The following is a 25,875-nucleotide window of genomic DNA, read 5'->3' as shown; positions in this document are numbered from 1 at the left end:
AGAATAAATAATGAGATTCTTATTAGATTGTTTTTCTCATCCAAGAGAAATCTAGTACAAATCTTAACTAGAATAATGGTTACCTTATGGAGATACTGTATTCAGGACAGAAGATGCTTGTATATTGGACCCATGCACCAACCTCCTTTTCAGTTTCCCTTTCTTTGACTTCTGTTACTGAAAACAGATTAAATGATTCAAATCTTCTTACAGATACATGTCGCAGGCAATCATCCAGGTGTTTTTGCTTCAGAACCTTTGAAATAAAACCAAATATTGCAGTCATGTTATATAAACACATAGTAAGTTAAGTGTTCAAAATGTTCAAAATTTAAGTGGTAAGGGGACTTTCCCTTCCAATAATGACAGATTAGATAATTCACATATATCTCCTACTGAAGATAACTATAAAAGATGAACAAAATATTTTAAAACATTACTTGAAGACATCACACAGCAAAGATAGTGAAGATTTACAAATCTGATATATATATATATATATATATATATATTTTTTTTTTTTTTTTGAGACAGGATCCTACTTTGTCACCCAGCCTCACTGTCACCCAGCCTGTCACCCAGCTAGGTTCAGGCGATCCTCCTACCTCAGGCTCCCTAGCAGCTGGAACTACAAGTATGCACCACCACGACTGGCTAATTTTTTAAATTTTTTGTAGAGATGGGGTCTCCCTATATTACCCAGGCTGAAATCAAACTCCTGGGCTCAAGTGATCTCCAACTCTGGCCTCTCAAAGTGCTGGGATTACAGGTGTGAGCCACAGCACCTCGCCCGCAGTCTGATATCTTTAAAAGGAGAAAACCTACAAAGGTTACTCTGACTTTTGCAACCACTTTTCTCCTGGGGATATTTGTCAATTCCAAAAGAAAGAATCGAGAAGATTAGTTGCATCTTTAATAGCCTATGGAGCTAGGAGAGAAAAATTGAATTTCAAAACTTACCAAGGAATGGGGAGATATATTGAGTATGCAAGGTATGTATGTTTTAGCATAATGAATAATTTTGCTGGTGTTGCTGAAAGACAGATTTTAAAGTGTGGGAGATATAACCCAATAATAACGTTTGGATTTTATTTGGATCCTATTCTAAAATAATCAAATTATAAAGAAAAATTATGACAAAATGAGAAAAATTTGAAAACTGATCAGATCTTTCATGACATCAATTATTTTGGGTTGATGTGGTATTGTGATTTTTTAATGTCATTTTTATAAGTTCATAATGAAACATCTGAAGAAAAAAATGACATGTGAGATTTGCTTCAAAATAATGGTGTGGGGGGCAATGGGAGAAGTGAGATTAAACACCGTTGTTCATGAGTTAAAATTGCTGAAGCTTATCAGTACCTGAATGATTATTATATTCTTCTCTCTAGTTTTATACATGTTTGACATTTCCCATGATAGAAAAATCTTAGATATAAAATAACTTCTGACTCATAAGCAAACAAAAATAAATAAAAAGATATTTTAAAAGCCAAATATATTTGGAAACTAGGCAATGTACTTATAAATAACCTATGAACCAGAAAAATAACACACAATAAAAATTATAGGCCAGGTGCAGTGGCTCATGCCTGTAATCCCAACACTTTGGAAGACTGAGGCAGGAGGACTACTTGAGGCCAGGAGTTCCAGACCAGCCTGAGCAACATGACAACACCCCATATCTACAAAAAATAAAAATAGGCTGGGCACAGCGGCTCATGCCTGTAATTCCAGCACTTTGGGGAGGCTGAGGTGGGTAGATCACCAGAGGTCAGAAGTTTGAGACCAGCCTGGCCAACATGGTGAAACCTTAACCTTACTAAAAATACAAAAATTAGCCAGGCGTGGTGGCGCGGGCCTGTAATCCCAGCTAACAGGGAGGCTGAGGCAGGAGAATCGCTTGAACCCAGGAGGTGGAGGTTGCAGTAAGCCAAGATTGCGCCATTGCACTCCAGCCTGGGTGACAACAGCGAGACTCTGTCTCAAAAAAATTTAAAAATAAAAATAATTATGCAGGATGTGGTGGTGTGTGCCTGTAGTCCTAACTACTCAGGAGGCTGAGGCAAGAGGACTGCTTGAGCTTAGGAGTCTGAAGCTGCAGTGAGCAATGATCAAGCCATTGCACTCCAAACTGGGTGACAGAGTGAGGCTCTATCTCTGAAAAAAAACAAAGAAAATTATAAAGTAATTTTGAATTGAATAATAGAAATACATTTCAAAACATATAACATGCAGCTAAATCCAGGCTTATAGAAAAAAATATGGAAAGGTCAAAAGTTAATAAGCATTCATTGCAAAAATTTGAAAAATAAGCAAATTAGATCCCTGAAAGAGTACAAGTTAATGAAATAGAAAACAAACATAGGAGAGAGAATCAATAACACCAAAGGTTGTTTCTTTGAAAAGATTGATAAAATTGATAAATCCTTAATAAGACTAATAAGAAAAAAAGGAAGAAGTATCAATGTGATATAGGGAGATTACTATAATATAAATCCTGTAGACATTAAAAAACAATAATGAAGGGATATTTATGAAAACTAACTTTGAAAATTTAGATGAAATGGACAAATTTCTAGAAAAACACAACTAATAAAACTGACACAAGAAGAAATGGAAAATCCCAATAGTTTAAACTATTTCAAAAACTGAATTCATACATATAAAACTTACCACAAAGAATAATCCAGGCCCAGATTGCTCATAAGAAAATTATATGAAATGTCTGAGTAAGAATTAATGCAAGTCTTACCACATTATTCATTAAATACTCAAACATCACTATGGGATAGATACCCATTACGTGAGAGAAAAAACTAGAACACAGGGCAGTTACATAATTTGCCCAACATCGGAGAGTTCACAAGAGGCAAACCTAAAGTTAAAATACAAGCTGCCTGACTACAGACCCTATACTCTTAATACCTCTGCTTGTACAGAATATGATAAACTGGCATCACCTATCCATTCCAGCTTCCAAGACACCTTTCTATTTTATAGAGCTGGAAAGTTAGAAACTGTATTTCCCGGAATCCTTAGCAGCCAGAGTTTCAGGTGTGATTTTGGTTTAACTATTCAGATGCACTAACATGAGATTTGAAAGGAGGAAAGATGGTGTTAACTATAATTCACCAACTTGTGCTGGTTAGAATAGTTGTAAAGATACTTGGTTTTTCTGAAGCAGCTTTAACAGAGGTCCCAGTGTTGACTCTAATTTAATGGAGAGTGAGAGGAAGCACAAGTGGCATCACCTCTCCTGGTACAGATCTAGAAGCAAGGTATGCTTCTAGAATCTATAGTCATGGCACAGCAGCTTCCTGTTCATCAAAGATCACAGCTAAAGTGATGTAATCCTGAAGACAGCTTCAGGTTCTTCATTGTGGTAGAGGCAGTATTTCTCTCGGTTGGCCAATTTCAGCTTTATACTGTGCTGGGACTCGGCTGTTCTGGGATTCATTCTTAGACTGTTTCTCCAATGATTTTGTAAGCACTTAATTCACTATGCTAAACCCCCTTCTGCTTAAAGTAGCTAGAGTGGTTTGTATTTTCTAAAAAGGAACCCTTATTCCAACAATGCATAATTCTTATGTGTAGAAGGGCAAACTGAGATCAAAACAATTGAGAAAATATATCAGTATGAATATATCTCATAAGAAAAATATGTTTAAATTTTATATACAATGTAGAAGTTTTAGAAGGTTAGTTTTGTTTTTTTTTTTCCTTTGAGACGGAGTCTCGCTCTATTGCCCAGGCTGGAGTGCAGTGGCTGGATCTCAGCTCACTGCAAGCTCCGCCTCCCGGGTTCACGCCATTCTCATGCCTCAGTCTCCCGAGTAGCTGGGACTACAGGCACCCGCCACCTCGCCCAGTTAGTTTTTTATATTTTTAGTAGGGACGGGGTTTCACCATGTTAGCCAGGATGGTCTCGATCTCCTGACCTCGTGATCCGCCCGTCTCGGCCTCCCAAAGTGCTGGGACTACAGGCTTGAGCCACCACGCCCGGCCAGAAGGTTAGTTTTTTAAATGGAGGATCAGAAAAGGTAGCCTCTCTTTGAGGGTTTTATTTATTTTTAATTGTTTAAAAGCCTTAATCAAACGCAGGGTCCTAGCCAGGCATGGTGGCTCATGCTTGTAATCCCAGCACTTTCAGAGGCAAAGGTGGGTAGATCGCTGGAGGCCAGGAGCTCAATACCAGCCTGGCCAACATGGTGAAACCCCATCTCTATTAAAAATGCAAGAATTAGGCAGTGCACGGCATGCACCTGTAATCCCAGGTTCTTGGGAGGCTGAGGCACAAGAATTGCTTGAGCCTGGGAGGCAGAAGGCACAGGAGGCATGAGAATTGTTTGAGCCAGATTGCACTACTGTACTCCAGCCTGGGCAACAGAGCAAGATTCTGTTTAAAAATAATAACAATAATAATAATAATAATAATAATATAGGGTCTTATTATTGTCTGTCAACTATGGGCAACAGGAAGAAAAACAAACTACTCAACAGAGTTTACTCTTAGGAAAAAACAAAGTATTAAATTTTTAAAAATATAAAATGTAGATATTATAAATTGTCTTCAATCTTGCCCAATTAAACTCCAAACAGTAAATACCTTTTTATAGTCTAAATTACTCTGATGTCAAGGTAAAGGCACCAAGGTACTTTGATGTCAAGGTAATGGCACCATAAACCACTAATGTAAAAAATAATTTAAGTTACCACATGTATAATACTGGAAGGGGCTTTCATAGTTTAGTATGATCTGCATGATCTATATGATCTACAATATGACAACAAGCTAATATTCAATGAAAGTAACAGGCAACATATTTAGAACAAATAAGACATTTATATAATCCATGTTAGGTAAAAGTAATTACAATAGGAGATCAAGTCAAATTACTTTTGATGTTTCTTTAAATAGAAGATACAGTTATTTTAAGGCCATCAATAATATTTGTAGTTTTATGAACTGAGAGGATACTCAAATCTCCCATCAAGTTAACCTTAAGGTAGATTATAACCTTATCATCTACCACTTTTAGAAGACCTCCTTCAAATACCCATGTTATATAATTAAATAATATTCAAACGAAATTATCTGGGGTGAAGGAATTAGTCAAGGCATTTTCTCATTCTCCTAAGTAAGTCAATAAGCCATTTAGTCAAATATCAATGCTATGCCAAGTAAGTTCATGTCAAAAGATTAAGCATCAGAAGAAAAAAAAGGCATCAAGTCCTAAGGTCCCTAAACCCATTAGGTAAACAACGTATGAAACTGAACACAATGGAAGTCGAAGACCCATTTATTAACCTGAAATGTTTGTTTACTTCAGAACTAACTAAACTGATCATAACTATATGGAAACACTTATGAAGACCAGATGTAGCAGTGGGATAGAGGAGTAAGGCTAAACACAAAAGTACTGGTTGAAAAACTTTTAGAAGAGTGGCTAGATGCCCTGATTACATCATCAACACCAGGCAACTACACTTCCCCACAATGGAACTTTGATAGGTACATTTCTAGAGAAGATGAGTGACAGTTCTGATCTTAAACATCAAGTACAGCTTAAAGTAGTATAACAGGCTCTTCATTCTGATCAATATCCTTTTCCTTCGCTTAGCTTCTAGATAATAGGCAGTGAGTCATATCTGCCAGAGAGATTGCAATATAGAATGAGTACACCTTATTCAAAATGGAACCAGAAGTGTTTTGGATTTTGAATTTGTTCAGATATTGGATTTGTTTGGATTTGGGAATATTTGCAAAACAAAAAGAGAAGGCTTGGGATGGGACCCAAGTCTAAACATGAAATTCATTTATTTTTCATATATACCTTATACACATGGCCTGAAGGCAATTTTATATAATTTTTAAAATAATTTTATGCACAAAACAAAGTTTTGATTGTATTTTAATTGCAACTCGTCACATGAGGTCAAGCATGGAATTTTCCATTCGTGGCAACATGTCGGCTCTCAAAAAGTTTCAGATATTGGAGCATTTAAGATCTTGAATTTTTGGATTACGGATGCTTAACCTGGTTTCCTTTCTGGGATACTGGAACAAGAAAAAAAGACCTGTAGATACTGACATTTGGGATCCTCCCAACAAAAATGGCCAATTCCAGTTACCCTACAGTTAGAACAGTAAACAGAACTCTGAATCCCTATATTTATATATGAATCTATGCTCAGGGATGCAAGTAAAAACCAGAAAACCTTATCCTTTATATGCAGAAGCTATATTGTTTCCCATTTTTAAGACACAGCAACAGGCCAGGCATGGTGGTCACACCTGTAATCCCAGCACTTTGGGAGGCTGAGGTGGGCAGAATGCTTAAGCTCAGGAGTTCGAGACCAGCCTGGGCAACATGGCAAAACCCCATCCCTGCTAAAAAAGAAGTACAAAAATTAGCCAGGCGTGGTGGTGTGCACCTGTAGTCCCAGCTACTCAGAAGACTAAGGCACAAGAATCGTTTGAACCCAGGACATGGAAGTTGCAGTGAGCTAGGATCACACCACTGCACTTCAGCCTGGGTGATGGAGTGAGACTCTGTCTCAAATAATAATAATAATAATAATAGCTACTATTTATGGTGAGTCTATGACGTGGCAGATTCCAAGCTAAGCATTTTACAAATATTATGTCAAATACTCAAAACAACCCTCCAAAGTATGTTATTGCTCCCATTAAGTGTAGAGAAAACTGAGGTTAGAAAAGTAAAAAGTTGTCCAAATTCCGACAACTTACAGAAGACTTACATCACACCTATTACCAAAAGGATTTAAGATGGCTTAAAAAGATGAACAGTACAAGATACCATTTGTGAAAACTGGGTGAGAAAGAAAAAAAGAAAGCAAAAGTAAGGATATAAAACAAAGTCAAGAATAAAGGTGAAACAAAAATACATTCCATAACAATCTAAATACTTGATACAGATCAGTGAAGAGCGCACAGCAAGTGGTAGACCTAGGACTGGATCAAGATTTAGATGCATCTGATGCCAGTGTCAAGTTGTATGCTTGCCAAGTTAACTGTGCTTCTTCACAAACCTTTTTATTCTACTTGTTCTTCAAAATAACAAATTAAATTTGTCATCAATGAAATATTTAACTTGTCATTAAATAAATTAAATTTGTCATCAATTAAATATTTAACTTGTCATTAATTAAATATTACAAAACTAATAACATAGAGCTAAAAGGGAGTTGTCGCTACCCTAAAAGCCAAGTTGAATGTTTTAGAAAGATAAAGGTAAGTTGCTTAAAAGTTTACTATCAATTTAGGTATTGGAAGCCAACTACAAACATTTGAAGAATTATAAATATCTAGAAAGATTTGACACTCAGAAAATAACTTCACTTGGAATATGTATTGTTATTACAATTCACCTCTTAACCAACTTTTTCAATTAGCCAATCCAGGTAAAAGCATCCTGCTTTGATATAAATTGTACTGTGAAATATTCCATAATCAGATTCTTCAGCCAGGTAGTCACACCTCTAGGCAAGATTTTTCATTCGGTAGGTGGTTTGTAAATACACGTGTAACAGTCATTGCTACTCTTCCATCTGCCCTACGTCACCTCCTTTTAGGAACTGCCCCTCCCTCACTCTATGTAATTCTAGTGAGGTTGTTACACCTTACCTGCCACAGGGTGGGTTGATGACCCAGGTTAGCCAAAGTGCCCCATTCTGGACATAGCAATTGGTCCAACCTTGGCCTATCAGAGTCCTTTGGAGGAAATGATTTGGATGTTGGGGAAAAGAGTTATTTCTTCTGGATTACTAGCTGGATGGATATGAAAGTCTGGAGTTGCCAGTGGCCATCTTTGTCAACATGTAATGAGACTCAACAAAGAGGAAAATAGAACAACATCCATAACCTCTACTGATATTGATTAATAAACTTCCAGACCTCATCTAATTTAAGTACTCGCTTGACTCAAATTTTGGCAATTTATCAGGTAACCTGGAACCAAATGATGCACTAGGTCAACCAGGTTTTCTCTCAAAACCTGTGTTTTGTTAATTACAAAACACAGAAAATACTGAACAGTTAACATAAAGTAAAAGGCCATGAGACAGCACTGGAGCTCTATAGGGTAATGGAAAGACAGAATTGTAAAGGAAAAAACAAGCAGACAGAGCAGATGTTCTGCAGATGTCCCACGAGAGAGAAAAGGAGTCATATATCTCTAGCACTGCTTAGATCCCTTATAGTTTTCCAGTACTAGATGCATATAAGATAGGAATGGTTCATTCATTTGAAATACATTTACTAAGAGCTTGTAAATGTTTAATATATGTGATCGATTAAATTATAATAGAAAAAGATTCACTTCCTCTTTGTCACCTCCAAGGAAGGAGTTGTATTTCCCTGCCCCTTGACTTTGGCCAATAGGAAGTAAACACATGATGTGAGCAGGGGTTTAAAATGTGTTTCTGTGGTTGGGCTTGCTCTTATACCTCTGCTATCACCATGAGGACTTTAGCCCACTAGTCCAAAGATTAGAGACATATGGACCACATGTGCATCATAGAGATACCCAGGTGACTACAGCCTATGTCAGTTAGCTCCCAGGTGGTCCCGACATGCACCAACAAAACAAATATTAACTGCTGTATGCCACTGTGATGTTGTGGTTCTTACTGAGCAATAACTTACTGATAAAATACACTAAGGACTAGGTGCTATGCGCCATTTAAAGACTGACCTTACTCTCAGGCTTTCCACAGACACTTAACAACATCTACTAAAAACCAATTAACCAGGTCCTGTGCTAGATGCAGAGGATATAAACTAATAAAACATCACCTTTTCCCAGGGAGAATGCCCGTTCTAGTAATAAAGAGAGACCCTGATCACATGATCATAAAATAATATAAGGGGCTCACTAGTAGAGTGGGCTGAGGGTTTAACTTAGCCCAGAGGCATTAGGGGTGGCTTCACAGAAGAGTAGTTTGAAATGGAAGTGTGAAGAATGAACAATCATTCACCAAGTAGAGAAGATAAAAAGACTCCAAGCAGGCAGATGTATACCAAAAGTTTCAATGTCAGAACGTGTGGGGAGGTCATGTAACAGCCACAGCTGAAACTTGTCACTGTTCTCATTTAGACCGCAATTTATAATGAACGTAAATGCTGTAGCTTTTACTACACTAAGAATCACTGAAAGCCAGGCATCATGGCATACCCCTGTAATCCCAACTACTCAGGAAGATGAGGTGGGAGGATTGCTTGAGCCCAGGAGTTACCTGCCTGGGCAACAAGTAAGACCTTAGCTCATTTATTTAAAAAAAAAAAAAAAAAAAAAAAAAAAAAGGCCGGGCGCGGTGGCTCAAGCCTGTAATCCCAGCACTTTGGGAGGCTGAGAGGGGCAGATCACGAGGTCAGGAGATCGAGACCATCCTGGCTAACACGGTGAAACCCCGTTTCTACTAAAAAAATACAAAAAACTAGCTGGGCGAGGTGGTGGGCGCCTGTAGTCCCAGCTACTCGGGAGGCTGAGGCAGGAGAATGGCTGAGCTGAGATCCAGCCACTGCACTCCAGCCTGGGCAACAGAGCAAGACTCCGTCTCAAAAAAAAAAAAAAAAAAAAAAAAAGAAGTCGGGGGGGTGGTGGGCGCAGCAGGCACAGTGGCTCAGGCCTGTAATCCCAGCACTTTGGGAGGCAAGGCAGGTGAATCACCTGAAGTCAAGAGTTCGAGACCAGCCTGGCCAAAATGGCGAAACTCCGTCTCTACTAAAAATACAAAAATTAGCCGGGTGTGATGGTGAGCGCCTGTAATCCCAGTTACTCGGGAGGCTGAGTAAGGGAGAATTGCTTGAACCAGGGAGGCAGAGGCTGCAGTGAGTCAACATTGCACCACCGCACTCCCGCCTGGATGACATAGTAAGACTCTGTATCAAAACAAAACAAAACAAAACAAAAAAAACGGGAGGGGGCCGGGCACTGTGGCTCACGCCTATAATCCCAGCACTTTGGGAAGCCGAGGTGGGTGGATCACCTAAGATCGGGAGTTCGAGACCAGCCTGACCAACATGGAGAAACCCCGTCTCTACTTTAAAAAAAAAAAAAAAAAAAAAAAAAAAAAAAAAAAGCCAGGTGTGGTGGTGCATGCCTGTAATCCCAGCTGCTAGGGAGACTGAAGAAGGAGAATCATTTGAACCCGGGAGGCGGAGGTTGCAGTGAGCCGAGATGGCAGCCATTGCACTCCAGCCTGTGCAACAAGAGCGAAACTCCATCTCAAAAAAAAAAGCGGGGGGGGGGGCGGGGTGCGAGGAGGAGGGTTGAGTCCAAGATCTCATTTCAGTGGTCACTATTAAAAACAAAAAAAAAATCAGATGTTTACTTTATTATAGGTACTTCCTATGATGATCTGTGAGGACATGCATTTTCTTATCCTGTAATACCATTTGTAACAATAGCAAAACCAGATCATTACTGGTCTGGAAAGACTGTCAATGCATCAGCAAATAAATTTTAATTAACTCTGATATCTACTTAACTCATAACTCCAAAAGCGCTAAAAGACACTGTATGAAAAGGTGACTCAAGGCAACTGCAAACAAAGTGACCCTCAAAATACTAAAAGCACAATCTCAAGTAAAGTGGCAATAGCTGGGAAACCCTTCCAAACACAACTGTCAGAAATGGAAAAATGTCCTCCTGAGTAAAGCTTTAGGCAGAAAACTTCAGGCAGAGGCATAACACTGGTATGTAAAAACAATAACCAGACTTAAATTAACTTCAAGAAGTGAGCGAAGAATGTGAGTGATCATAAATCAGAACTTCTGTCAAGCTTGCACGAGAGAAGTTCTAAGTAACAGCAGAAACTTTGAAGTACCAGAAGATACCATCATTCAACAAACGAACACATTTTGACTAAACCACTTTGGACACCGAGAATCTCGCTGATCACTTCAAACTACAAGATAATCATTGAACTTTGAGACCTCGGTGGGAGAGGAGGTCAGCTCTTCCTACTCCTTGCACGCTCCGCTGTACGGAAGATGCCAAGGGAACGCGTGCCGCGTCTCAGTCCCGGCACAGTCAACCACGCTGGGCAAAAGACGGGGCCAGAGGGTGCAGAAGAACATCAGTAACTAGAACCAGGCTGGGAGTTAAGCTAGAAGAAACCTGGGGAAGGAGGCAAAACAGAAGCAGGAAAAGAGCAGTGGGGAGCGGAGGGCGCACCAGAGACTGGCGAGAAGGGGAAAAGTCCCCCAGACGCACAAAAATGTACAGAAGGGGTTCCTCTACTTCGATCTGAGTTTCCCAGGAGCTCAGCCTTGGCTGTCTTCCTCCTCATCCAACCCCACCTATTCCTCCTCTTGGATGGGACACTTAGGTGAAGCGAGGGGGAGCTTCGCAGGTGGCTCCCGGCAAACTGAGAAGGGACTCCCAGAACTGCCAAGAGGAAAGAGCTGCGAACGGTCGCTCCCCCGGTACGTGAGAGGGGAGTGACCAGAGGCAAAGGTGAGGCGAGCAGGTTCTCCCCTACCTGCCGCAGGAGCTTCCACCGGGCGGCTCCCAGGGGCGCCGAGACTACGGGCCCCCGAGTGGTGCAGCCAACTGCCGGACGGCCGCCCGCTGCTCTCGCAGTCTCACCGGCCCCAGCGTCCGCGACTCGCGACTCCATCTCACTGGAGCCTTCCATACCCGGAGGTGCCGCCACCGCAGCTCGTCCCCTGCCAGGACCTGCTAACTTCTTCCCTGTCAGGACCTGTGACGCCCGCCCCCCGCCCCCCGCCCCCCGCCCCACCGCAACGACCCAGGCATGCGCGCCCTCCCCGAATTCCGCATTTCCGGTACTCGCATCTCCTTGGCAACCAGGGCCGCGCTGTCACGTCATTGCACCATTTTGCTGGTAGCCATCTTGAGTGAGGGCGGACCAGAGGGTTAGAGAAATGTGGCAGGGCTACTGGAACGCTGTTCCTCATTGTCTTAGTCTTCTCTGCTTCATCTCGAGCTCAGACGACTAGCAAAGAACAAAGGGTCTTATATATTTTGAGACTAAAGAACCCAGGAACGCCAGAAGAATCCTTGACCACAACAAAGATGGCGAAATCTGCCTGTTGCTCGTGGTAGACTGAGGTTACGTAGCTCGGCGTGCTGCAAACCAGCTCTAGGCGGCTCTGGGTAGGTTGTCGTTCTGTGGGCTGCGGAACGCAGACTTCGGCTGGACGTGCCTGCGGTGACATCTGCTCCTCTCTGAGAGCTTCAGGTTCTCCGGCCTGCCTTCACTGGTTTGTGTCCAGAGCCGGACTGATTCTCTCAATTTGCGTATGTATGGGGAGTGTACTGGTCTCTTCCCTTCTCCCCTTCCTCCCCACACCCAGCCACCCACCCCTCAGTCCCCAGGTCCTTGCTTTTTGACTCATGGCCCAGCACTGCGTGCGTGTCACCTGGTCCCTCTCCCTGTTGCATTCAGATCGCCTCATCCCTGGGGTGGAGAGTTGCATGGGGAAAACGAATAGGTTCTCCCGAGAACACCCGTTTATCTACCCCACCCCCATCCTAGCCTTGCATACTGTCTTCTCCTTGAGGATGAAGGATGGATAAAGGCTGTGGGGACGTGGTGATGTAGGACCTTTGCAGGCCCTTGTTATTCGGGTCTTTTTTCCCCTTTTTTTTTTTTTTTTTTTTTTACTAGTGTCGGCTAGTAAACTAGTGTTGCTTCTCTACCCCCAATCACCCATTATTTTGCTGCGACATGGAAAGGGATTAAAGGGGGCGGGGGCGTCGTAGCGCATCTGATCTATGGTAAATTTGACGCAGCCTTCTACCTTTGATACCAGGGGGTATTTTGTGGAAGACGTCCATAATGACGTTCAGCTGTGTGCAATAGACCTAGATTATTCCTGACGTAAATCACAGCAACTGCCATTTATTGAGTGGTCACTACGTGCCAGGCACTGTATGGTCTTAACATTAAACTGCCTCATTTTGTTTTTACAACAACAACCCTAGAAGGTAAATGGTGTCATTTCATTTTTGCAGATAAGGAAACTGAGGCCCAGAGACACAGTTAAGTGTTGGAGCTAAGACCTCAACCCAGGTCTCTCTGACTCTTAACTACTTATTAGCTCTCAAGGTTAATAAAAGCTACCTCCTGACAAACCAGAGATGGCCTCACATTTTATTTGTGCATCTTGCAGGGTTTTTTTGTTGTTTTTAATTAAAGCACTAACCTTTTTAACGTTAAAATCCATAGTTGAGTTTTCCAATTTTTGGAACCAAAACAAATTGGAATTTTTGCTATATAGCTTACTGTCCAAGTGACCTGGAACAGTTGCTTAGAACCTCCCACAGCCACAGTTTGGCAACTTGTAAAATGTGCATTGTAGTATCTAATTTATCAAGTCCATATAAAATTTAAATTAGACAAGATAAAAGCACCTGGCACTTAGTTAACACTCAACAATAATTAATCTTCCCTCCCCCACCTTTATTAAATAATTAGGCTTTTCCAGTTTATCTTCCACATACATACCAAAGATATGTTCATAATTATGTAAGACCAAAGGCTTTTTACCTTTTACAGCCCTGAGTTCCTGAGATATCCCATTAAGTCTGTGTACTTATTTGCAAATTTTTATTTTGTTTCTTGTTTTGTTTTTTGTTTTAGTTTGCCCCTATGTGTGCCAGAATCAGTGCTGCATAGTTTGAGCCTGATAGGATTAATTTTACAAATGAGACATTTAAGTCACATCTGCCAAGAAGTATGATTTGAATGAAACTTTAACTTACACACGTTTTTAGATTTAGTTAGCCTAAGTTATCAGCTGTCTGAAGTTACTCATAACCTAAGCGGGGCATGGCCCTGAAAAGGAGCAATGAGAACTGCTGATCTTAGATACTCTGAGAACCCACTACTCTGTAATCATACCTATAAAATCATTCGTGTGCTGGCAGCCCCAAAAGGAGCATAAACCAGGGACTTTGGTATCATGCAGCAGAAGACCAAATTATTTCTCCAAGCTTTGAAGTATAGTATTCCTCACCTTGGAAAATGCATGCAGAAACAGCATTTGAATCACTATAACTTCGCTGATCATTATTACAATAGAATAAAATTGAAAAAATATCACCTAACCAAGTGTCTTCAGAATAAACCCAAGATATCAGAGTTAGCAAGAAACATCCCAAGTCGGAGCTTCTCATGTAAGGTATGGACTGTTTAAGTTAACCTATTTGTAGGTCATTAAGATTAATTTTAGTTTAAAAATAAAGAATGGGTAGAACATCAGAGCTACTAATTTTCTCAGTAATTCTAACTTGATTTTTCAAATTTTCAAGTCTCAGTTGTCTCTAGTCAAATGTAAGTATAAACGAGTATATCCATCAAGGCAGGCAGATCACCTGAGGTCAGGAGTTCGAGACCAACCTGGCCAAATAGTAAAACCCTGTCTCTACTAAAAATTCAAAAATTAATCGGGCGTCATGGCACCCACCTGTAATCCCAGCTAGTTGGGAGGCTGAGGCAGGAGAATCTCTTGAACCAGGGAGGCAGTGGTTGCGGTGAGCTGAGATCACACCACAGCACTCCAGCCTGGGTGACAGGGAGACTCTGTCTCAAAAAAAAAAAAAAAGAAAAAAAAAAGAGTGTATACATATATTTGTAGGGCTCTAATGTAATATATAAAAATGTAGGTTTATATAAAATGATTCACCTCAGGACTTCCTTAGTATGCCTGCCAGTGCATTTCAAAGTATAATTCAGCCTTCTAAAATTTCAAGAACACTAAATTATAGCTCTTAATAAAATCTCATGATATGCCTATTGTTTTATGAATCACGAATCAGTACACTTCAGTAAAGGCCATGAATTGTGTTTTATTTCTCTGTAAAAAAAATGAAAACCAGTCTTGCGTTTTTGACCACTTGAGTCCTTCAGGAAGACGCTGTCGGAGTGTTGTACTTCTGCCAGACCCCAAGCTGTGGGCGTGAACTCAACCTTGAGGACCTGATTGCCCTTATATAGAGAGTGACCACGTATCCACTTATGCCTGGGACAGCTCCAGCCTACACCTGTTGTCCCTGTGTAATTATTAATAGTGTCCCCTTTCCTCTCAAATATGTCCTGGTTAGGATGGTAAATTATATGGTCATCCTACTTACTTGAGATTAAATTATCTAATTGTGCTGCTGCTGCTTTGACTTCCCTCTCCTACCTTTTACTTCTTGTGTTCCTTAGGTTCCTTAATGATATTTGGGGGTGGTGTTCTTGCAATAATTTCACATATTTATGATTTTAATATATTTTTTATTTTTTTATTTTAATTTCTGGTTTTGTCGCATACTGATTCTTCTTTTAGTCTGTTTTGACTTCCTCCTTTCTTTGGATAAAATATATGTATAACAATTTTTCCACTTGATCCATTTTAAAGTATGCAATTCAGTGGCTTAGCATAATGCTTTCACAGTTCATCTGTGTTGTATGCATGTATCATAACTTCATTTCTTTTTATAGTTGAATAATATTCCTTTGTATGTATAAACCACATTTTGTTTATCCATTCTTCTATTGATGGACACTTGGGCAGATTCTTCTCATTTTAGAAACTTTTTAATCTAATTTTACTCAGTTTTTCTAGTTTTTGTTCAATTTTTGCACTTATCTTAGCTGATACCTATTTAGGTGTTGTGTGTGTGTCTCTTTTGCTTTTAACTTTTTATATGTTAGCCCTCTAGTCTTCCTAGACTTTTACCCTTTATGTTTTAGTCTTTGAAATTCTTTTCCTTTTCATAGTGTCTTGCCTTAGTTTAGCACTTAATTACTCATTTAGAAATTCTTCATATCTTCCTTTTATTTCATTTTTGTGGTTTTTGTACATCTTTCCTACTTTAGAAAGAAAATTTTTAATTTCACCTATTGAACTTTATTTTGCATTGTGTTTAGAACATTTTGTCATGTTGTACTTTGTCTTAACTCAGTGTATAAATAGTAGGCAGGAATTACCATCAGAGTAACAGCTGTGATGTTAGCTCACGTTCTAAATGGAAGGTTGACTATTTTTTCCCTCCATTTGTCCCTGAAGCAACTTTTCAGTTCTCTTTTATAGATTCCCACTACCTGGAAACTTTAACCTGACTCAGTGACTCCAAGTATTCATAGTTCTTTTAGTAGTTCCTTTACCTGAGACAGTGATCCTGCTTTCGCATGTCATGTATCAACCATTCCCTCTATGAGAAATGATGTAATATAAAAGCCATGGTCTTCATCTTTTTTGATGACTGAGACCTGGGGAAGCTTTATAAATGTCCCTGCAGCTGTGAAAACACCTGTAGACAAGAATGCACATTTCCTTCTTTCAGCAAGCATTCACTGAGTTCCAACTCTATCCGCTTTTATAGGGTGCAATAAAGTAGAAAAAGTAGTTAATGCTTTTATGTAAATTAAAATATATCTGTTTAAAGAGCTATTACCTAATATAAGTTAAGGAACAGAAAGTAGCATGTGTAATGGGAATGCTAGAAGGCAAAAGATCTAGCCATGATTGGTGTGACTGTGAACTAATCAGGACTCTTAATCTTCCTTACTGAAAAAAATAGGGAGTTCTGATCAGGCATAGTGGCTCACACCAGTAATACCAGAACACTGGGAGGCCAAGGTGAGCAGATTGTCCGAGCTCAGGAATTTGAGACCAGCCTTGGCAACATGGCAAAACCCCATCTCTACCAAAAAGACTAAAAATTAGCTGGGCATGGTGGCTCACGCCTGTAATCCCAGCTACTTGGAAGGCTGAGGTGGGAGGATTGATTGAGCCTTGGAGGTTGAGTCTGCAGTGAGGTTGAGGCACAGTAAGATTGTGCCACTGCATTTTAGCCTGGGTGACACAGGGATACCCTGTCTCAAAAAAAAAAAAAAAAGCAAGTTTCAACTTGTCATTCTCTGGAAAGTCTTCCAGGTGCTAAAATTTCATGATTCTATACCTCTGTCTTCTTACTTAGCAACAAATTATTGCCTATAAGTTTGGGGACTCTTCAGTATCAACTGCTGCAGTCTAACTGTATATCAGAAATCCTGGGGAGCTTTTTTAGAAATGCGGATTCCTGGATCTCACCTCACATCTGCATAATGAAAATCTCTATGGTTGAGGCCTACAGATCTGTTTTTTGTTTGTTTGAGACGGAGTCTTGTTTTGTCGCCCAGGCTGGAGTGCAATGGCGTGATCTCGGCTCACTGCAACCTCCGCCTCCTGGATTCAGGCAATTCTCCTGCCTCAGCTTCCAAGTAGCTGGGATTACAGGCGTCCACCACCATGCCCGGCTAATTTTTTTTTTGTATTTTTTAGTAGAGATGGGGTTTCACCATGTTGGTCAGGCTGGTCTCGAACTCCTGACTTCAGGTGATCCACCCACCTTGGCCTCCCAAAATGCTGGGATTACAGGCATGAGCTACCATGCCCGGCCCTAGATCTGTTTTTTTGAAGTTAGTAATTCTGGAACTCACAGCTTGACTGACAGTGGACCTGTATTTAGAAACTGGAAATGTTTGATGATCAAGTGTTGCTGATCTAAACCTTATTGAATTCATTCAGTTCTACAGTTCTTATTGGCAAGTACCTCAGCTTTCCATTTTACATTAGCCAGATGGCAAGATGAACTTACTCCATTATACTTACAAGCCAGCTAGTGATATTCAAAGACTAGCATCCATCCAGATATCACATTTCTTTATCTTCCACATCATCCTGCTCTGCTCTGCCTACGAAAATAATTCCCAAAATCTTTAATAGTGATAATTTGAACAAGATACGAAAAAGAAATTGAATAATTAAGAGAGAAGACTAAATCCTTTGGTCAAACATGTCATTTGCCTATTTCTATAATAGAGATTAGCAGCTTCTGCAATAGTCTCATATACATACATACATATATATACACACACATATATATACACACACACATATATATACACACATATATATACAGGGTATCTTGTTTTTTTCTTAAATCAGTTTCCTCAGGTTGAAAAGCTCTTAAATAGATTGGTTGACAGTTGGCTTCTTCACTATGATCTGTGACTTGTAAGAACCACTGGTTATAACTAGTAAGTTCAAAACATTGTCAGGAAAGAAGGAGGAAAGAAAAATTTTAAAAGAAAACTCAGGAATGCCAGAAAGAAAAATAAATGGTAGTCTCATTAATTTTTCATAATAATTCATAATAATTCATTTCATAATAATTCATAATAATTCAGAGTGGGACTACCTTACAGGTACAACTTCATTATTAGTTACTTCTTCACATTCCATTTATTCTTTAACCTGCTTGGGTCTGGCTTCCACTCCTTCCTTAAAACTTTTGTCAGTGTCACCCCAAGGTGTTACATATTTTAACCCAGTGGTTGTTTTTCTTTCATCCTCTTGAATAAGCTCTCTCAGCCAATTGGACATATTTGACCATTTCCTCCTTGGAAGACTCTTCTCCTTGGGCTTTATGACTCCACCTTTTTCTGACTTTTCTCTTACCTTAGAAGCTTATTCTCAGTCTGCTTTTCAAACTTTTCCTCCATTTGACTTCTAAATTTGGAGGTTTCTCAGCACTTGGTCCTGGTCCTTTTTCTCTCTTCAATTTCTTCCTAAATAATCTTATCCATAGCCGTGGATTGAAGGGACATAGCAGCTACTGTCATCATCCCAGAATCCCCTCTGAGCTACACAGTATTTTGCTGCTTACCTAACAATCTCCAGGTGGACGTTTCACTGACTTCTCAAACAAACTATCTACAATTGAACTTTACTTCTCCAGCCCCGATTCAGCTCTTCTTTATTTCATTGCTATTTACTCATTTGTTCAAGCTAGAACACTGCTGTCCTGCCATCATGTCCATTAACAGTGTATCCCTAACTAGCTTTGTGATCTTTGCCATGTCTCCATACCACCAAGTCTACTGCTTTAATCAATTTGTCTCATCCAAACAATTCATAATCAGTAAATCACTAATTTGAGGGTCTAGTTATAACCTAATGTTTATACACCCCAAATTATGTATACCATCATGTCATCATGTTTAACATATTTTCAGAAACATGTATTAACCAAAATATATATTGAACCTGTCCATATTTCTCCATCTCTACCATCATCACTCTAGCTATCTTTTACTTGGACCACTGGTAAAGACTCCTAACCAGGCTCTTGGCTTTCCCTCTTGTTCCTTTCCAACCCATTTTCCATATCATCAGAAAAATGATCTTAAAATATAAATTAAATCATGTCACTTCCCAAATTAAAACTTTCCAAAACTTATTACGGAAACTTTTATTACAGAAACTTAAAATCCAGTCTCCTAATCATGTCTCCTAAGGCCATGCACAATCTCACCCCTCTCTCATTTCATGCCAAATTGCCCCCATTTACTTTGGGTAGGCCTCAATGGTCATCTCCCAGATTGAAGAACATGACTCTTTCCCATCTATCTTAGGACCTTTGTGTACTATTCCTTAATCCTATTCACCACTACTTGATTAGTTCCTTCTCCTATTTTAGGTCTTGATTAAATGTTACCCGCTGAGAAGTTACTTTGGTTACTATGGTCAGAATTGCCCTTCTTAGGAGGTAACATTTAATCAAGATCTAAAGTAAGAGAAGGAATTAGGCAGAGGGAGCAGCATGTGTAAAAGCTCAGAATTGAGGAGGACATCACTACAATTACAAGAGCCAAAATGGTCAAAGATGGCCAGGCACGGTGGCTCATACCTGTAATCCCAGCACTTTGGGAGGCCGAGGCAGGTGGATCATTTGAGGTCAGGAATTCCGGACCAGCTTGGCCAACACGGTGAAACCATCTTAGTGAAACCATGGACTTATTTCACAGTCATGTATGTAACCTTACTGATATTCAGATCTTGTATCTTCTAAAAATACAAAAATTAGCCAGGCTTGGTGGTGTGCACCTATAACTCCAGCTACACAGGAGGCTGAGGCAGGAGAGGCTGAGGAAGGAGAATCACTTGAACCCAGGAGGCAGTGATTGCAGTGAGCCAAGATCGCACCACTGCACTCCAGCCTGGGCGACAGAGTGAGACTCTGTCTCAAGAAAACAAACAAAACAAAATGGTCGAAGATGAGCCAAAAGAGGCAAACTGGGCGGGATCATGTATAGGTAGTTTTGTATATCTTGCACAAAGTTTGAGCTGGATCCTTTTAAACAATGGTATGTTATTGAAAAATGTCGGCACAATCAGATTTGCATTTTAGAAGAATCACTCTGACAGAATAGAGAATAAATTGGAAGTAGGAAGCCTTGTCGGAAACTCAGATGAGTGAAGATGAGAGTCTTTACAGGGTGATTGCTTTTTTTTTTTTTTGGAGACAGTGTCTCACTCTGTCACCCAGTCTGTAGTGCACTGGCACAGCCTCAGCTCACTGCAACCTCCCAGGCTCAAGTGATTCTTGTGCCTTAGCCTCCTGAGCAGCTGGGATTATAGGCATGTGCCACCACACCCAGCTAATTTTTTTATATTTTTAGTAGAGATAGGGTTTTGCCATGTTGGCTAGGCTGGTCTGGAACCCCAGCCTCAAGTGATGCACCTACCTCGGCTCTCGAAGTGCTGGGATTACAGGCGTGAGCCACCGCACCTGGCCCTGATTACATTTTATTTGAGGCATCTTAATGGAAGACTAGAAGAACTTGAGTGATAATTCCTCATCTCTTTGGATTCTAAAATCCAAAAGCCTCTTAGAAAACAAACGATTTTTTTTAACTGATTGGAGAATATTGAGAATGGGCAAAACCTGACCTAAACTGACGCAAAGCTATTATGATCTTTATTTATCCCAATCAGTAGATGTTTAGCTCTAAAATGTTACTGCATTTGATTACAGAGTGTTGTTCCCCTGTAAACTGAGATAAGTTACCCAGTTAACATTCCAAAAATCTCAAAATTCTAAAACACATCTGGTTTATCTTTATGTTTCAGATGGACTTATTTCACAGTCATGTATGTAACCTTACTGATATTCAGATCTTAAGGATGAAGAAGGCCAGGCGTGGTGTCTCACGCCTATAATCCTAGCACTTTGGGAGGCTGAGGCGGGTAGATCACCTGAGGTCAGGAGTTCGAGACCAGCCTGACCAACATGGCGGAACCCCATTGCTACTGAAAATACAAAAAAATTTAGCCAGGCCTGGTGGCACACACCTGTAATCCAAGCTACTCGGGAGGCTGAGGAAGGAGAATCACTTGAACCCGGGAGGTGGAGATTGCAGTGATCCAAGATGGTGCCGCTGCACTCCAGCCTGGTGCAGTGGGAGCGAGACTCCATCTCAAAAAAAAAAAAAAAAAAGATGAAGAAGTAGAAAGGATAAATGTAACTCACTAGTAAAGTGGAGATTTTAGTAGCAGTTGGATATTTGAGTCTGGAATTTGGGGAGAGTTGTTACATATGGATAGAAGTTGAAGCCATAGGAGTCATATCACTATATTTACCTCTCTGCTATTACTACATCATTTTAAACTTTTTCTGTCTCCCCATTATTTTGGGAGGTCCTTAAAGACAAGAATTTTATAATACACATCTTGCCAGCACATAACATAATGACTGCCACATCGTAGATAAGCAATAAGTGTTTATAGAATGAATTAATAGTTAATGAATTTTTTTTCATATAACCATAAATTTTATTGCTAGAAAACATATCCCAGAAATCATCCCATCTGAGCTCTTTCTTTAGGCCTTTGATACTTTTTTTTTTTTTTTTTTAAGGCAGGGCCTCACTCTGTTGCTCAGGCTGGAGTGCAGAGGCACAAACATGACTCACTGCAGCCTCAACCTCCTGGGCTCATGCTCTCTTACTGCCTTAGCTCCCAAGCAACTGAGACCACAACCATGCCCAGCTAATTTTTTTATTTATTTTTATTTTTATTTTTTGGTGGAGACAGGGTCTCACTTTGTTTTGTGGGCTGGTCTCAAACTCCTAGGCTCAGGTAATCCTCCTGCCTCAGCCTCCCAGAGTGCTGGGATTACATGCGTGAGCCACCATGCCCAGCCCTATGACCCATTATGAGTTCATTTTGTTTACAGTGTAACGGATTGGGGTACAACTTTATTATTTTGCTTGTGGATATCCATTGTCTGAGCAACATTTGTTGAAAAGACTGTTCTTTTTCCATTGAATTGTCTTGGTATCCTTTCTGAAAATCAACTGACCATAAATTCGATGGTTTATTTCTGGACTCTAACTTTTATCTCATTTTTCTATATGTCTGTCCTTAGGCCAGTATTACACATTTAATTACTATAGCTTTGTAATAAGTTTATTTATTTATTTATTTATTTTTGAGACAGAGTCTCGCTCTGTTGCCCAGGTTGGAGTGCAGTGGTACCTTCTCAGGTCACTGCAACCTCTGCCTCCCAGATTCAAGCAATTCTCCTGCCAAGGTCCCCTGAGTAGTTGGGATTACAGCTGCCTACCACCATGCCCAGCTAATTTTTTCTATTTTTAGTAGACACGGGGTTTCACCATGTTGACCAGGCTGGTCTCAAACTCCTGACCTCAGGGTAATCTGCCCGACTTGGCCTGCCAAAGTGCTGGGATTATAGGCATGAGCCCCTGCGCCCAGCCTATAATAAGTTTTAAAATCAGGAAGTATGTGAATTCTTTCTAAACAAATGAAGAAACTAAAGCCACAGAGTCTAAAGTTAAGTAAGAAAACTAGTAGAGTCAGAAGTAGATGTAAGGTAGCCTAATTCACAGTACCTTTCTTTTTTAATATCTTGTAGTACAAGTAGAGCATTCCTAATCCAAAATCCGAAATGCTCTAAAATCCAAAACTTTTTTTTTTTTTTTTAAATAGAGACAGAGTCTTGCTGTGTTGCCCGGGTTGGTCTCAAGCTCCTGGGCTCAAGCAGTCCTCCTGCCTCAGCTTCCATAAGTACTGGGATTACAGGCGTGAGCTGCCATTCTTGGCCAGTGAGCATCTTTTCTTATGTTTATTGATCCTGTTGGGTTTTCTTCTTGAATGCCTATTCTTTTCTTTTGATCATTTTTTTTTATTATACTTTAAGTTCTAGGGTACATGTGCACAACGTGCAGGTTTGTTACATATGTGTACATGTGCCATGTTGGTGTGCTGCACCCATTAACTTGTCATTTACATTAGATATATCTCCTAATGCTATCCCTCACCCGTCCCCCCATCCCACAACAGGCCCCGGTGTGTGATGTTCCCCTTCCTGTGTCCAAGTGTTCTCATTGTTCATTTCCCACCTATGAGTGAGAACATGCGGTGTTTAGTTTTCTGTTCTTGTGATAGTTTGCTGAGAATGATGGTTTCCAACTGCATCCGTGTCCCTACAAAGGTCATGAACTCATCCTTTTTTATGGCTGTGTAGTATTCTATGGTGTATATGTGCCATGTTAATCCAGTCTGTCATTGATGGACATTTGGGTTGGTTCCAAGTCTTTGCTATTGTGAATAGTGCTGCAGTAAACATATGTGTGCATGTGTCTTTATAGCAGCATGATTTATAATCCTTTGGGTATATACCGAGTAATGGGGATGGCTAGGTCAAATGGTATTTCTAGTTCTAGATCCTTGAGGAATCGCCACACTGTCTTCCACAATGGTTGAACTAGTTTATAGTCTCACCAACAGTGTAAAAGTGTTCCTCTTTCTCCACATCCTCACCAGCACCTGTTGTTTCCTGATTTTTAATGATTGCAATTCTAATTGGTGTGAGATGGTATCTCATTATGGTTTTGATTTGCATTTCTCTGATGGCCAGTGATGATGAGCATTTTTTCATGTGTCTGTTGGCTGCATAAATGTCTTCTTTTGAGAAGTGTCTATTCATATCCTTTGCCCACTTTTTGATGGGGTTGGTTTTTTCTTGTAAATTTGAGTTATTTGGAGGTTCTGGATATTAGCCCTTTGTCAGATGAGTAGATTGCAAAAATTTTCTCCCATTCTGTAGGTTGCCTGTTCACTCTGATGGTAGTTTCTTTTGCTGTGCAGAAGCTCTTTAGTTTAATTAGATCCCATTTGTCAATTTTGGCTTTTGTTGCCATTGCTTTTGGTGTTTTAGACATGAAGTCCTTGCCCATGCCTATGTCCTGAATGGTATTACCTAGGTTTTCTTCTAGGGTTTTTATAGTTTTAGGTCTAACATTTAAATCTCTAATCCATCTTGAATTAATTTTTGTATAAGGTGTAAGGAAGAGATCCAGTTTCAGCTTTCTACATTATGGCTAGCCAGTTTTCCCAGCACCATTTATTAAATAGGGAATCCTTTCCCCATTTCTTGTTTTTGTGAGGTTTGTCAAAGATCAGAAGGTTGTAGATGTGTGGTATTATTTCTGAGGGCTCTGTTCCATTGGTATATATCTCTGTTTTGGTACCGGTACCATGCTGTTTTGGTTACTGTAGCCTTATAGTATAGTTTGAAGTCAGGTGGTGTGATGCCTCCAGCTTTGTTCTTTTGGCTTAGGATTGTCTTGGCAATGCGGGCTCTTTTTCGGTTCGATATGAACTTCAAAGTAGTTTTTTCCAATTCTGTGAAGAAAGTCGTTGGTAGCTTAATGGGGATGGCATTGATTCTATAAATTACCTTGGGCAGTATGGCCATTTTCAGTATATGAATTCTTCTTATCCATGAGCATGGAATGTTCTTCCGTTTGTTTGTGTCCTCTTTTATTTCACTGAGCAGTGGTTTGTAGTTCTCCTTGAAGAGGTCCTTCACATCCCTTGTAAGTTGGATTCCTAGGTATTTTATTCTATTTGAAGTAATTGTGAATGGGAGTTCACTCATGATTTGGCTCTCTGTTATTGGTGTATAAGAATGCTTGTGATTTTTGCACACTGATTTTGTATCCTGAGACTTTGCTGAAGTTGCTTATCAGCTTAAGGAGATTTTGGGCTGAGACGATGGAGTTTTCTAAATATACAATCATGTCATCTGCAAACAGGGACAATTTGACTTCCTCTTTTCCTAATTGAATATCCTTTATTTCTTTCTCCTGCCTGATTGCCCTGGCCAGAACTTCCAACACTATGTTGAATAGGAGTGGTGAGAAAGGGCATCCCTGTCTAGTGCCAGTTTTCAGACGGAATGCTTCCAGTTTTTGCCCATTCAGTATGATATTGGCTGTGGGTTTGTCATAAGTAGCTCTTAGTATTTTGAGATACGTTCTATCAATACCGAATTTATTGAGAGTTTTTAACATGAAGGGCTGTTGAATTTTGTCAAAGGCCTTTTCTGCGTCTATTGAGATAATCACGTGGTTTTTGTCTTTGGTTATGTTTATATGCTGGATTACATTTATCGATTTGCGTATGTTGAACTAGTCTTGCATCTCGTGGATAAAGCCCACTTGATCATGGTGGATAAGCTTTTTGATGTGCTGCTGGATTCAGTTTGCCAGTATTTTATTGAGGATTTTTGCATCGATGTTCATCAGGGATATTGGTCTAAAATTCTCTTTTTTTGTTGTGTCTCTGCCAGGCTTTGGTATCAGGATTATGTTGGCCTCATAAAATGAGTTAGGGAGGATTCCCTCTTTTTCTATTGATTGAAATAGTTTCAGAAGGAATGGTACCAGCTCCTCTTTGTACCTCTGGTAGAATTTGACTGTGAATCCATCTGGTCCTGGACTTTGTTTGGTTGGTAGGCTATTCATTATTGCCTCAATTTCAGAGCCTGTTATTGGTCTATTCAGGGATTCAACTTCTTCGTGGTTTAGTCTTGGGAGGGTGTATGTGTCCAGGAATTGATCCATTTCTTCTAGGTTTTCTAGTTTATTTGCATAGAGGTGTTTATAGTATTCTCTGATGGTAGTTTGTATTTCTGTGGGGTCGGTGGTGATATCCCCTTTATCATTTTGTATTGCGTCTATTTGATTCTTCTCTCT

At 40.0% G+C, this 25,875-nt stretch overlaps 2 protein-coding genes across 17 annotated transcripts in view; one reads left to right on the top strand and one right to left on the bottom strand.

The window, feature by feature from the left end:
- Nucleotides 1-11,741, bottom strand: part of LOC105464946 (calmodulin-lysine N-methyltransferase) — a 410,262-nt gene extending 398,521 nt beyond the window's left edge. For all 4 annotated transcript variants that reach the window (XM_011713120.2, XM_011713119.2, XM_071076648.1 and 1 more), the window contains exons 1-2: nt 11,515-11,741; nt 84-256 (exon numbers count right to left, since the gene is read on the bottom strand). In XM_011713120.2, the coding sequence (XP_011711422.2) occupies nt 84-256; nt 11,515-11,670 (329 nt within the window). In that variant the 5' untranslated portion in view covers nt 11,671-11,741. The remainder of the gene's footprint in view (nt 1-83; nt 257-11,514) is intronic.
- Nucleotides 11,742-11,814: 73 nt separating this feature from the next.
- The window catches only part of LOC105464943 (prolyl endopeptidase like), a 51,882-nt gene continuing 37,821 nt past the window's right edge, over nt 11,815-25,875 (top strand). For 3 of the 13 annotated variants that reach the window (XM_071076645.1, XM_071076646.1, XM_011713098.3), the window contains exons 1-2: nt 12,159-12,296; nt 13,929-14,182. In XM_071076645.1, the coding sequence (XP_070932746.1) occupies nt 13,964-14,182 (219 nt within the window). In that variant the 5' untranslated portion in view covers nt 12,159-12,296; nt 13,929-13,963. Of the gene's footprint in view, nt 12,297-13,641; nt 14,183-25,875 lie in introns of all 13 variants that reach the window. The other 10 variants (XM_011713114.3, XM_011713106.3, XM_011713104.2 and 7 more) reach the window with 9 other exon arrangements.

Source organism: Macaca nemestrina, chromosome 13 (genome assembly GCF_043159975.1).
Source record: "Macaca nemestrina isolate mMacNem1 chromosome 13, mMacNem.hap1, whole genome shotgun sequence".
Lineage (NCBI taxonomy): Eukaryota > Metazoa > Chordata > Mammalia > Primates > Cercopithecidae > Macaca > Macaca nemestrina.
Note: the sequence above shows the minus strand (reverse complement) of the source record. Positions and strands in the feature narration are given on the sequence as shown.